The sequence below is a fragment of the Ostrea edulis genome, chromosome 1 (assembly GCF_947568905.1).
Source record: "Ostrea edulis chromosome 1, xbOstEdul1.1, whole genome shotgun sequence".
In the NCBI taxonomy this organism is placed as follows: Eukaryota; Metazoa; Mollusca; class Bivalvia; order Ostreida; family Ostreidae; genus Ostrea; species Ostrea edulis.
In genome coordinates, this window is record NC_079164.1 from 17856178 (window position 1) to 17870803 (window position 14626).

Consider the following 14626-nt stretch of genomic DNA (forward strand, 5'->3'; position numbering starts at 1 on the left):
CATGTCAGGGCCATGACTTCTATGTTCTTTGACATAGGCATACCATATTTGACACATGAGTGTATCACCATGAGATGATGTGTTGGGTACCTTCATGACCTCTATATGACCTTGAACTTTGACCTCAAGGTCAAAATTGATTATAGGGTTTTGACATAGTCATACCATAAGACATGGGTGTATCACCATGAGACTATGTGTCATGTACATTCTGATTCTTGACCTTTGATCTCAAGGTCAAAATTATAGGTTTATGCCATGGATTTGTGTTCGGACTAATCTACCATATTTTTCCTCTCAGGAAAGAGGTAATTTATACCTATTAACAACACCCTTTGGGAGATTGGGGTAAGCGGGGGGTATTCTTAGTGAGCATTGCTCACAGTACCTCTTGTTTTTTCTATATGATACAGATAGACAAGGCCTGAGGCTCTGACACAGGGGCAATGAGTTTCATAATTTTAATAGATGTCTCATTGCTAATTATTACTATCACCCACTTTCCTTGTTTGGTTTCCAGGAAATTACAATAAAAACTTCAAAGAAATATTGCATTTTTACTCTATGAGCAATAGAACTTTGCCATAGCATTTTAAGACATCTCTAACTCAGGAACAATGAATTTCACAATTTGGTAATGATTTCTGTTTTCAACAGCTGCTACCAGTATGTAATACCAAGGTGATCTAGAAAGTTAGAAATATTTGTTCAGGTAATAATTATGTCTCCCATCTTCCAGGGGAGAAGTATTGTTTTGAGTAAACTCGGGTAACCTATTGCAATTGTTTGTCATCTGTCGTGTGTTAACAATTGAACATTTTTAACTTCTTGATAACTACCATTCCAATTTTTTTCAAATTTGGTATGAAACATCTTTTGGACAAGGGGGACATAAATTTTAAATTTCAGGACTCTTAGGGGCGGGGCAAAAACTGCCAAAAATTTGCCAATTTTCAAAAATCTCCACAACCACACATGTTAAAAAAACCTAAGTGCATAGTGATGTAGAGCAGGAAGGCCTCAACCAAAATTGTAAAGTTCATGATCCCAGGGGTAGGAGTTCTGACCACAGGGCAGGCCCAAACTTTGTATATAGTGTTCATGTGTAAAACATTTAAATAACATCTTCTTTTGTGCTATTGATACAAAATTGAAACTAAATAGATATTTAGAAAGAGCAGGTAGTCCTTTACCAAAATTTAATTTGATGATCCAAGGGATAGAGGTTTTGGTATCGGGGTGGGGACAAAATGGTCTGTTATTGAATGTGTGAACAATAGAAATTTTTAACTTCTTCACGATAACTACCATTCCAATTCTTTTCAAATTTGGTATGAAGCATCTTTTGTAGAAGGGGGACATAAAGTGTAAATTTCAGGACTCTTGAACTGGAATTTTTTTCTAGATTCCATTGCCCTTGGGACTAGCGATACTTTTAATTAGTGACCAATAAGCCTGTGGGCCTCTTGTACTTTCTGTCACAAAATCTTGTGAATGCTTCTCCTCCTATATGGCTTATCAATTAAACTTGAAATTTTGTACAATGCTTCATTGCCATTTGTAGATGTGCATATTTGTTAGGACAGGATGATCCAATTGTTTTTATGCCCCCGAGATCGAAGATCGGGGGTCATATTGTTTTTGTCCTGTCTGTCATTGTCTGAAACTTTAACCTTACTAATAACTTTTGAACAGTAAGTGATAGAGCTTTGATATTTCACATGAGTATTCCTTGTGACAAGACCTTTCCGTGGGTACCAACATTTTTGACCCCGTGACCTTGACCTTGGAGTTTGACCTACTTTTTGATAACTTTAACCTTGCTAATAACTTTTGAACAGTAAGTGATAGAGCTTTGATATTTCACATGAGTATTCCTTGTGACAAGACCTTTCCGTGGGTACCAACATTTTTGACCCCGTGACCTTGACCTTGGAGTTTGACCTACTTTTTGATAACTTTAACCTTGCTAATAACTTTTGTACAGTAAGTGATAGAGCTTTGATATTTCACATGAGTATTCCTTGTGACAAGACCTTTCCGTAGGTACCAACGTTTTTGACCCCTTGACCTTGGAATTTGACCTACTTTTTGATAACTTTAACCTTGCTGATAACTTTTGAACAATAAGTGATAGAGCTTTGATATTTCACATGAGTATTCCTTGTGACAAGACCTTTCCGTGGGTACCAACGTTTTTGACCCCTTGACCTTGGAGTTTGACCTACTTTTTGATAACTTTAACCTTGCTGATAACTTTTGAACAATAAGTGATAGAGCTTTGATATTTCACATGAGTATTCCTTGTGACAATACCTTTCCGTGGGTATTGAACCTTTTGACCTTGACATTTGACGTACTTTTATTTTTTTTTTTACATTGGTCATAACTTCTAAATGGTAAATATTAGAGCTTTCATATTGTACATAAGCATTTCTTTTGACAAGATCTTTCTACTGGTACCAAGATATTTGCCCTTGTGACCTTGGCCATCTTCGGAATTGGCCATTATCGGGGACATTTGTGTTTCACAAACACATCTTGTTCTAAAAGTTATAGTGGATCCAAGAGGGGTGGAGTATTTTAAATAGCTTGTGAACACTTCTCCTATATGGCTTATCTGATAGATTTGAAACTTTGTACAATACTTCCAATGCCATTTGTAGATGTGCATATTGTCGGGACAGGAGGATCCATTTGTTATTCTTAAAGTTATAGTGGATATGAGGGGTGGAGGGTGTAAAATAGTTTGTGAACACTTCTCCTATATGGCTTATCAGAGTTCATAATGTCTATGTTCCTGCCCATGCTTTCTCCTCCATACCACGCAGTACATTAAGGGGAGGAGGTTTCATTTGGTGCACTTTCAATTTGGGGATCTGGGGAGACATGTTTTTCATAAAAACAATCTCTAGTTTTCTATCAGACATTTGAAGCCCATACTTCACTCAAAAGTTGCTTATGAACTGAGAAAATTTGTCCATATCCCAAACTAAGGCAAAAGTTACCAGTAAAAGAAAATTAGATAACTGTGACAAGTTTGTAAAGTTCATACTTGATAGAGATTGCTAATGACCGAAACTGCCCTGATCTCGAATTTAGAAAGTCGAGGTCTCTGGTCAAAAAGAAAAAAAAAACAAAGCTTATAGGCCACATTTCTCACTTGAGTCAGAGTGGCTCTGCTGTTGATCAGCTGTTGTGATTTTTAAAAGATTTTTTTCTCCATCTCCATTCCCATGAAAAATTTGACCCCATATTGTGGCTCCAAACTGGGTCATGATATAACTGATATCACACAACATGGGGATGATTCAATAACAATATAAATAACGTGACCTTGAATTTGTTACGGTTAATGTCTAAGGTCTTGTCATAAAAAATCCATATACAAAACATGAAAGCTCACCCTTAAATAGTTCAAGAGATATTGAATAAGTTAGATCATAATACAAGGTCAAGGTCACAAAGTAATATACTGTAAATGTATTACATTTGGCTGTGTATTCTATTTAGCGCCTTTGGCGGAACGCAGCTTCCGCTAAATCAAGTACATCGCTAAATGCCATCCGTAAATCTAGATGTTTAAAAGTAATTCAGGAATGTGCTAAATCAAATCTACGCTAACTTGTTGAAAAAACGATTTCCGCCAAATATCGTACACGCCAATTATAATACGTTTACAGTATTTAGACTTTGATTGACTATTGTGGCCCCATCCTACCCCTTGGAGGAAATGATCTGAATAAATTTGAATCTACTCTATATCAGGAAGTTTCGGGTAAATTTCCACTCTTCTGGCCCAGTGTTTCTAGAGAAGATTTTCTTTATATATCTGCATGTATAAAGTTGATTTCCTATGGTGGCCCCAACATCCCCCCTTGGGTAATGATTTGAACAAACTTTAATCTCCACTATGTCAGAAAGCTGTCATGTAAATTTCAGCTTTTCTGACCCTGTGGTTCTAGAGATTTTTAAATGACCCCACCCTATTTTTGTGATTACCTCCCCTTTGAAGGGGGCAAGGTCCTTTATTTGAAAAAAAAACTTGAATCCCCATCACCCAAGGATGTGTTGTGCTAAGTCTGGTTGAAATTGGCCCTGTGGTTCTAGAGAAAAAAGTGAAAAGTTTACACCGGCAACAATTTCGATCAGAATAGCTCACTATAGAGTCTTTGGCTCAGGTGAGTTACAAATAAATTATCCCCCAACTATCATTGCAGAGGCATTAAAAAAAAATTGAATTCTCTTTATCCAATCATGCTTTGTGACAAGTTTGGCTGAAATTAGTCCTGTGGTTCTGGAGGAGTTGAAAATGTTGACAGATGGACACTGGACAAAGTTATTGAGCTTTCAGTTTAGGTGAGCTAAAAAGATGAACATCCAAATACACCATTCATCTGTCAATGACAACATTCTTTTGTCAATCTCTCTAGTATTGAAAAGTATCAATAAAATAAGGTTCTAAGATGACCATGCTAAACATCAAATTAAAGATTGAAGTTTCTCTCCAATAATATACATCTCAAGAGGTAAAATTATTTCTTTTCAATCAGAATATATGGGGCACATTGACACCAATTTCATGATCCTAGCTGTAGCCATTTCCCTTTATGACTACCCATAAAAATAAAAAAAATAACAGGAATCTTCCTCTCGTCATGGACAAATATGTGTACCAGGCTTGATTACCCGAGCCTTTTATCCTTCCAACTTATGAACAGACTGAACCACTGCATCAAATCCTAGTACATCTATATAGATCATGATTAAATGTGTACTAAGTTTGTCTTATTATTAGTACTGTTTCTATCTTGTTTTGTGCCTTTAAAATTACCCATGTAAATTTTATATTCTTCCTTTAAAGTACTTCCACCCTTCTTTAATTATAGGTTCAATCTTATATTTGATTGTTGATTCTTCAAATAATATATCTTGGTAGTAAATAAAAATGATAAAATAATTAAGTTGCGGTATTAATAAATTCTTTATCAATTAGCACACATATACCTGTTATCAATGTCAGAAAATTGCAATTTTCCTTAAACAGCATTATCCAAATTTTACAAAACTGGTTAAAATGATATAATAGTATTCATAACAATTTCATGAAACTTTCTTTTAAAAAAGTTACATAATGTTTGTGAAAAAAAAGGAAATCTATCACATAATGCACTTGATGAATAATATAATAAAAACAGATTTATTGCCCTTGGATTCAATATTTTGAAATATATTATTGATTATTCATATATATCTTAAGACTTTTGAAATATTTTATGGTTAACAAGATTTTTTACAATAACTATTGAAATAGACACCAACAAAATTTATACTCCTGTCATGCATAAATCTTATTAAATTGATTTTGCGAAATCTTAATGTCACAGGAGGGTGGAACTACGTTAATCGTAAAAAAAAAATATCTGTACCAAATTTGATGATCCTAGCCTTGTCTTGTAGTTTTTATTTGATCTGCACAATACTGACAGACAGACAGGCCCACAAACCGACAGCACCATCATGATCTATCTCTGGACATCGATCAAAGCTTCAGTCATCGTGTTATGACTCCAAGTCAAGGTAATTTTAGAATCAGACAATTAAAAATGTCTGAAATATTTGTTGCAAGCCAGGCCTGGACTTCTCTCGAAACTTGGACTTAAGTCCGATATTTTACTCAAATTTTTACAGCTCGAATAAAAGAAAATTCAAACTTAAGTTTGAGATTTTTTCAAAATATCCAGGCCAGACATTGCAAACTTTAATGGCTCTTGTCCCTTGAATTAGGGACTGAAATAAAAAAGTAAATTAGTCTAAATTATTTAAATACGAACAGTTTATTGTCACACCATAGCTTAATGCCAGTTACATACCCACACATTAACACTAGATAAATATACCCTGTATATACAGTGACTTGAACTCTTAAGTGCTGTCAGGGATTTAGGGCACAAAGCAGCAATGCACAAAGTTTAATAGTTGTAGAAATCACTAACTTGCATATAACCAAAAGCATGAATTTTGGACTTATTGCAAATTATATAATATATTTCTCTGTGCTTTGTATATATAAACACACACACAGTAAAACACTCTTATATAAAATAGCGAAGGTCAAACAATTTTGATTCGTTATAAATCGCTTCACTGTAAACGTGAATATCATATTAAGCATTTGTTGTAACTGTGTTTTACCGTGTATGTATATGTATATATACATATGCATCAGTATTCTTCGGTAGATACATTTTTCAATATTTCAATTTGCACAGAAAAAAACACTTCCTTGTCAATCCATATGATGATGATTTAATTTCACTTGTAAAATGCAATTTGATGATTTGCCATTATGTTGTACCATGATACAACGTCATAGGAAGGACATCACAACTCGTTTCTATTTCGTTGCTATCACAATATTGCATGTCATATACAATTCAAATTTTCTTCATAAAATTACATTGTACATCAAATGCACTTTATAAAATTAAATCGTAAGGAATAAAAGTAATTTCTACTCATTTTATGACATAAAGATGGGACACTTTACACTTTTCTTAATAAACTGCTTTTGTGGCTTATAAATCATAAACTTCCCCAATATTTACTTCATATTGCATTAAATGAATAGAAATTATTTTCATTTCTTTATAAACTAGTGGACTTGATTTATTACACCGTCACACAAATAAATGTCCCTCCAGTGTGTAAAAACACCAATGATTATCAATGTTCCACAGAAACTGGTTTTTCGAAAAGGCAATATTAACACGTGAACACTGCAATGTTCATAAAATACCATGAACTTCTTTCAAAGTGTAGAAGATGCAAACACGACAGCCTGGTGTACACATACAACATCAATACATTTAAGTACAGCGAATAAATACTCACAGAACCATATATACTACACTACAAGTATAACACTATGTATATATAAACACTACACAATATTGTCTGGCAGTCAGAGTAAACCTGAGGATGAACAAATGGCAAAATTACTTAGCAGGAATGGAAATGGTTTGTCAATGACTGGGTCCATCTGATTAAGTTTAGTCAACAACAACATATTTATCCTCTACGATTATAGTGCAATCCTCCATTTTGTTCAGAATGATGCAGAGTACTATCCCCTCCTTTTATTTGGTGGGAGGTCACATTACTCTCGTTCTTCAAAATAATCTCCCCCAAAATGTGTATACATTAACATTTGTGATTGTATTTGTGTTATTTTTGTATTTCCAGAACCCCCCCCCCCCCCCCCTCCCATGTCATGGCTCCTGTTTTTGATTCACAAAACTGCATTACCAGTTAACTAGTACTGCAACATTTCTTCAAGCAAAATAACAACATTTTGAGCATATTTGTAGCACTATACAAAATGACAATTCTATGATCAAAAACTTATTTTTATTCTAGCACTATATAAAATAATATTTGGGTGATAAAATCATCTATTTCCTTTTAAGCAAATTATAACAGCGAAAATAAACAGCGTAATAAGTTACAATAAAATGCAAAAAAAAATGAAAAAGATAAAACTTATATAAGTAATATTTAAAAGAGTAACACTGACACGCCCCCTAATAACAGTAATAATAAACGCCTACAGAAATTAACAAGCTTCATACGTACAGTATCTTGCAAACATTTTATAGAGTTATACCACATATGCATGGTAAAAATTGAAAAATACAATTAAAAAAATGTTTTCCCCTTTGCTTAAGCAGTGGTCGTGTACACACTGCAGTTAACAGTCTAGTGCAATTTCCTTTCTTCTCCATTTCTTGTTTAAATAACATAGATGTACGACACATCCATCTGACTCAATAATGTAAAAGTAAAGAATAAAAAATAACAAATTTCATAGAATAACACAAAATGTAATTAGATTGTTGTCTTTTACATTGGAATAATTACATTACTTTCTCTGTGTATTCTCACATACTGGAGTCTTTGTTTTATTTCTAGGTCAAATGTCCAAAAGACTCTGGTGTGCAAGAAACTACATCCTATACATATTATTCCATCACACAATGTGGTGAGGGGATAAAAATTATGTCTATCATGGGCATTGTACAATGGTACTCCCACTTGCACCGAAACACCCCATCAAATCATGATATCCCTTAAACTGCTAGGGGACAAGAAATCATTATCAATTCATGTGCCACATGAAGTACATATATACCTAAACTGAGATCGAAAAAAGCACTGCTAATCTAAAATATGCTTTGAAAATCTATCAATACTATACTTGTTTACTAAAAGCCCTGGCATAAAATGAGGTGTACATTCAAACAGTTTGAAATAAGACTGAGCGTTGCTTTGCAATGATTGCATAAAACTGAAAATATTTTTAAAATGTATGAAGTTTTAAATGTTTATTCCCAATGTTAACAAGACCATCAACCACTGTTTCCACACCTTAAATATAATTTTTCAAGCCTTGATAAGCAATGTTGATTGGCTGGAGTGGAAGTGGTTAAGGATCTGACGCTGATGGAGTGAGGATGTATTATGCCTTTATCACAACCAGCTATGCTGCTAGTTTCAGAACGGAAGTGGAACATAATTTAGCATATAATGACAAACTACACAAACAAAACTAAAACCAAACAAACAATACCACACTGACCTAATACATATGTCCTCATGAAATCATATATACATATGAACCAAGAATTTCTCTTTGCATATAAGCACAAATAATGAGAACATTCACAGTGTTGTCCATCAGTCATTATAGAGATAAAGCTGTAATCTACACCACACACAATTTCTAACCTATGAGGACTTTTTAAGAATATCTCACTACAACACCCTTCGTCACTAAACATTGTCAACCACAAAAATATACCTTCCCCACAATAAGTTTCCTCACAGAACAATCAAATTCAAAATACTGTGTACTTTAAATTTTATATTAGGGATTCAGCAATTTCAGATTCGTGACTTCACCGAATCAACTACATTTGTACTTTATTCAAAGTAGTTCATTTGATATGTTCGTGCAATATCATATAAAAGTTTTTTTTAAATGCAAGCACCATATGAAGAACTTCAATGTGCACTGGTCACCGGACATTTCAGTCTAAATCAAGTTTGCCTTGTCACAGTACACAGTACGTTGTTGTGAAGAATAACAACATGTGGCAATTACATACACTACATGGTACTTAGAGTGACTATTTACAGTTGTACAGTTGTATATGGATGTTCATCATTGAATGCCCTATGAAGGAATCTTACTTTCAAAAATAAATACAATCCTTAAAAAAAAATCCTAAACTTCTGTGTCATTAAGCATTCATTTTTTGCATTTCTTCTCCGTTCTCGAATGGTTCTTTCGCTTTGCGTCCTCGTGTTATTGTGGCGGCTATTTCATCGAATGTTCGGTTCTTTGTTTCTGGCACTTTGAAGAATATGAAGATTATGGCAAACACCAGGATTCCAATGAAGGGGATGTATACATACCCCTGCATGGCTTTCTGAAAAACGAATTACATTTTGCTAGTCAAAAGATGTGTGCTAAAATTTAAAAGAGATCTATCTAAGCTGTGCTAAATTTTGTTTGTGCTAAAGAACGTTACACACGTTAACTCTGGATTTCCACCTACTTTCCAACTCGAATATTTTAAAAAGCTTTGTAATTTTGCTAATGAGATTTTTATAATGCAAAGTAGAATTCATTCACTTTAATACCAGTGTTAATCAATTAATTACTCTTAATTACAACTCCTTTTCATTAGGGGGTAGAAAAATCAGGCTCTAAAACGACAGATATTTTAAAATGCTTATTGACATCAATAACCATTTAATTTGTCAAATTGCTTTGTATCAATAAGTAAAAAATATTTTATAATTTTTCATAGTTTAACATTTGCAATTAATCATAGAGAGAAAGAGTGAATATTCCCGGTGTTTTGGTCTGTAAACATGAAACAGACCATAAACGTGAAACAACAAAATTTTGGTATAAATTTGCTAAATGACAATTCATAGTACCTGCGAGAAAGAATTTGTGTTTCACAGGGGAATGGCGGAAGGAGAGATGTTTTAAAAACATTTTCCTTTTTCCATTGATTTAGTGTTTGACACAAATTATAGCTATCTCTCTTTGTTTTATCAACTAAATCACCTTGATGAAAATTCATATAAAAGTCTATATTGACATAAAAAAAAATCCTTTAATAATATGATAACTTTTGAAAATTGACCAGGAGGTAGGCAGCGAAACAATACTATCCTTCACAGTTCTTATCTATCAATGTAGCTGCACTAAAAATGTTTTAAATTTCCCCTTTCTAGATTTATAGATTTTCCCCAAATAAATCCACTGATACACGCTGCAAATCTCACCTGCATAAATCTGAAGATTAAGTTTAGTATGAAGTTGCAGACCCAGTTGAATGTCAAAGAGAGACTCATGGCAGCTGCACGAGGCTCCTGACGGAAGATTTCTCCCACAACAATGAATGGAATGGGACCTAATAGAAATTAAAATTGACATTTTTTATCTCATGAAATTTACAAAAAAAAAGCATATACATTGGAGCCTCGGTAATCCGGACGCCATTAATCCGGACGCTTCACCTTCCAGACGATTTTTCTAGGGAACGGAATTTTTATACGTTATTTTGCATCATTAATCCGGAAATTCGCATTCCGGATCCGGACGGTCACTTTTTACTACAAAACGTTATAATGCATTGAAAATTGTACCGTTAATCCGGACGGTAATTTTGTTTAGGGAAGGTCTGTGTCGGACTATTTTAGCAAGGCGTAAATTATAAAGAAAACAAGCCAAACTGTCTAATTGAAGTGCTTACCTGTACCCTGTCAACACCTCCCTCCAATTAGGTGGTGTGTGATGATAAGTCCGTTAGATAGCACGTGCCGATCGAGACATTGTATTGCCAATTTTCGCACACAAGATCTTTATTGCGTGTAGTGTTGAATTTTGTAAATAAATCTGTAGCATATTATTTTATAGTCTTGATCAATACCCTAATAGTATTAATAAATTAAACATCATGCCGTAATGATAATTTTTTAACTGCTACACATATCAGTTGTACTGATTCGTAAATTGATATCGGCTTATTCACATCCAAAGAGTGTAGATTATACTTCTAGATTCTGGATTTTATACTGTTGATTGGCGTGAAATATACATGTATGTTCATGCACATGTATATGTAGTATAAGTTTTTAACGTTTAGAATGTCACGCATGTAGAATGTACCTGTGTACGATTGATTCTTGTTATTGCTTTCGAATTTTTAAACTCTGGGTAGAAGTGAGAAAATTACCATTTTAAGGAAAATGACAATTAAATTCTGTATGTACCTGAAATGTTACTTTCACCCGAGTTTTGTTCCGTTATTATCGCATCATGAAAATAATAGGTGCATGTGACTAGATCAAAGCAGTAGTAGGTCTTTATATTACGAGCTTAAATGATTTTGTTCTCCCGATATTGTCTTGGATAATTATAGAATAAGAAATATAAACTCTGGCAGATTGAATTTTGGTTAAAGAATGTTGTCAACTGACATGATAATCACGAAATTCTTATATCAACTTTGGACGATGAAGATTGTTTTAACAGACCGCCGAACCCGTGAATCGTAACAGATGGAAATTACCGGCCTCTTTAAGAAATAAAAGTGTGATGAAATGTTTGAAGTGTAAATGATTATGTTAGTTATAGTTGAGCATCACTGAAGAGACATTATTTGTCGAAATGCACATCTGGTGCATCAAAATTGGTACCGTATAAGTTTTACATTACTAATGATTTATTTACTTATAGTTACATAAAGTGATTCATTATTTGTTTTAGTGCAGACGGTACACAGTTTTGTATATTTATTTGTAGGGATCATATGTATGTACAATGTAAGCACAGGCAAATACACTGAACACGTACATTAAAGCTTAGTGCTTTGAAATACATGTAAATGTTAACATTATATTAATTTATTTACTAACGCAAATGGTTAAATCCAATGATAGAATATGTTTAATTCACTATGCATCAATAAAGTAGACACATACTGGTTACTTATGCAAAGCTAGAAAATATGAGATTCAATTATCCGGACGCTTCATTTATCCGAACGATTTTGCTGGGAACCAAAGTGTCCGGATTAACGAGGCTCCACTGTATTGTAAACATAGAAATTTTACATGCATTGTCATTACACAAATGCAAACACAAGTGTTATTCCCATGATGTCAATATATTTCATTTAATAACTGATACTCATTTGAGGGAAATATTTACGGGAAAAGTTCTTTCTCATTTACTATAATATTGTATAAATCATCACCATTTATAAGTTTCCAAGTTCAAATACAGACTTGTAGTCATTACATTTAGAATACATGTAGTATACATAAATTCATATCTGCACACATTATTTTTGCTTATCTCTGTACTTCATATTATCTCATACCCAACTTTACAGAAATTTCCTACCATTAACTTGAATAAAATAACTATGTAATCATTGCTAGACACGATAAACATCTAAATTACCTAGGCCAAGGGCAAATCCAATTACGTAAGTGTGCATGGCAATAATAGCAATTACCGCAAACACACCACGAGATTCCTGCAAAATAAACATATTGCATAATATAGTAAAGAAACAATTAAAGACACAGCAATGAAAATATAATGTTAAGGATGAAGTTCTCCACTGTGTTTTGCATATATAAGATACAAGTCTTAAATGACAGAAACAGATACTGACAAGTTTTGGTTCACTGAAAGCAAATTTCATTTTTTGATATTTTCATCAACTATCTCAACAGCATTGAAAGTAACATCACATAGGGACTTACTTGTAACCCACTGTCATTCTGCAAGTTGTGGAAGATGGTGAGGGTTATGAAGGAGATAACCATACAAATCATTGGGTAGAGGAAGAGTGGGCGTCGCCCGGCTTTTTCCATGAGAGGAACAGCTACGAGAGTGGTAAGGACGTTGATAAGACTGGTCATGCATACAACCCACTCAATAAGACTCTTCTCCACACCAGCATTTTTGTACATAAAACTGGAGAAAGACATCACCTACAGCCAAACAAACTGTATCAACGTCTGCATACATTAGACATATACCCAAACTGATATTGAGCAATTCATGCACAGTATTCGGAGAAACCCCCCCCCCTCCCCATTTTCATTTAAAAACTAGGTGAATCTAAATTCACACATTGCTCATTGTAATGAAGCAGAAAAAAGAGTGGATGCATCTAAAACAGCAAAAAATTGCTTTTCAATGCATCACATGTAATTTGATAAATCTTCTCCAAACCGGCCCCTCAGAAAACCGGTTCTCCCTGAATATCGGCCGATTTTCAAAGTCCCGGCAGAAACCTTAATATTTCCTTACAAAGAAAGTCTCACAAAACCGGCCACCCCTGAAAACCGGACATCGGCCACTTTTAAAAGTAAAATTGTTAACAAACATGTAATTTACCCTTATAATACAGGCCACTATTTGAAGACTAGAAAATTTTGGCCAGAGGGGTGATTAAGACTGGTCAGGTGTGAAAAATGACTGACCTACTGGCCAGGTGGGAAATTATCAACTGGAGGTGTGAAAAACACAAGTGGCCTCTATAAGTTCTTTAGTTTACCTGTGCTGTCCAGGGTGCTAATTGGTGCTTATCTAATCCAAGTGACCCTTTCAAATTTCAGTACGAAATGTTATAAACAGATATGCACATATTGAATGACTACAATCAATACGCCATATTATTGCACCATGGATATAAGCGGTAGTTAATAAACAACAAACCCATGACTGTTAATGATAATTTTCGATAAATAATTTTTTGGAGGTTTCCATAGACTTAAAATTCCTAAGAAACATCACAATTAAAATTATATTTTTACTACTCTACTTTTCAAAAACGTCAAAACAAATTTGTTAACGATATAAGCAATGGACGTAAACAGAGTTTTTAAAGGTAAGAGGAATTCCAATAATAGGCCTCTATGTTTTTTCTTTATGTATCCTGTTATAAATTTTAAGTTAAAATTAGATGGTTGCAGCAAGACTATTTCTGGTGATAATTACCTGTAGGTACAAGCGGTCTAGTTTGATCTCCACTGATAATTGATCATAGATCCCCATATCAAAGTGAGCAGTACCTACTCTGTGTATTAATTGCAGCAATCAAATGGCTATGTGTTTGTTTTGTTTATTAAAACATAAGCCGAAATTCTACATAAATGCTGCTAGTCTACAGATTTTACACCTATATCAAATGCAGTTTTATTTAAACGGAATGTTTTCCATTATTTATGGTGTCAATGTAAAAATATTTATTCATGTTTAATTAGTTTTAGTGCTATAAATTGAAAATAAACATGTTAGTAAATTATTTTGTTTTATTTCCAATAGTGAAATAATAGTCCTTGAACACCATATTATATGGTTTGTGGTATGTCAATGAAATATCTAATAAAAATTGAGCGGAAATGTCTCTAAATGCTAAATTCTCGGTATACCGGCCACCCCTCTAAACTGGCCGTTTTTTTTTCGGTCCGACAGCTGGCCGGTTTAGAGAAGTTTCACTGTATTTATAAAGACTAGATGCCTCTG

The 14626-nt window shown here is 33.8% G+C and overlaps 1 protein-coding gene across 4 annotated transcripts in view; it reads right to left on the reverse strand.

The window, feature by feature from the left end:
- Positions 1-5818: 5818 nt before the first annotated feature.
- Positions 5819-14626, reverse strand: part of LOC125662698 (solute carrier family 2, facilitated glucose transporter member 1-like) — a 38857-nt gene continuing 30049 nt past the window's right edge. For all 4 annotated transcript variants that reach the window (XM_048895018.2, XM_048895026.2, XM_056152933.1 and 1 more), the window contains 4 exons: positions 12856-13086; positions 12548-12623; positions 10363-10490; positions 5819-9491 (listed from right to left, as the gene is read on the reverse strand). In XM_048895018.2, the coding sequence (XP_048750975.2) occupies positions 9303-9491; positions 10363-10490; positions 12548-12623; positions 12856-13086 (624 nt within the window). In that variant the 3' untranslated portion in view covers positions 5819-9302. The remainder of the gene's footprint in view (positions 9492-10362; positions 10491-12547; positions 12624-12855; positions 13087-14626) is intronic.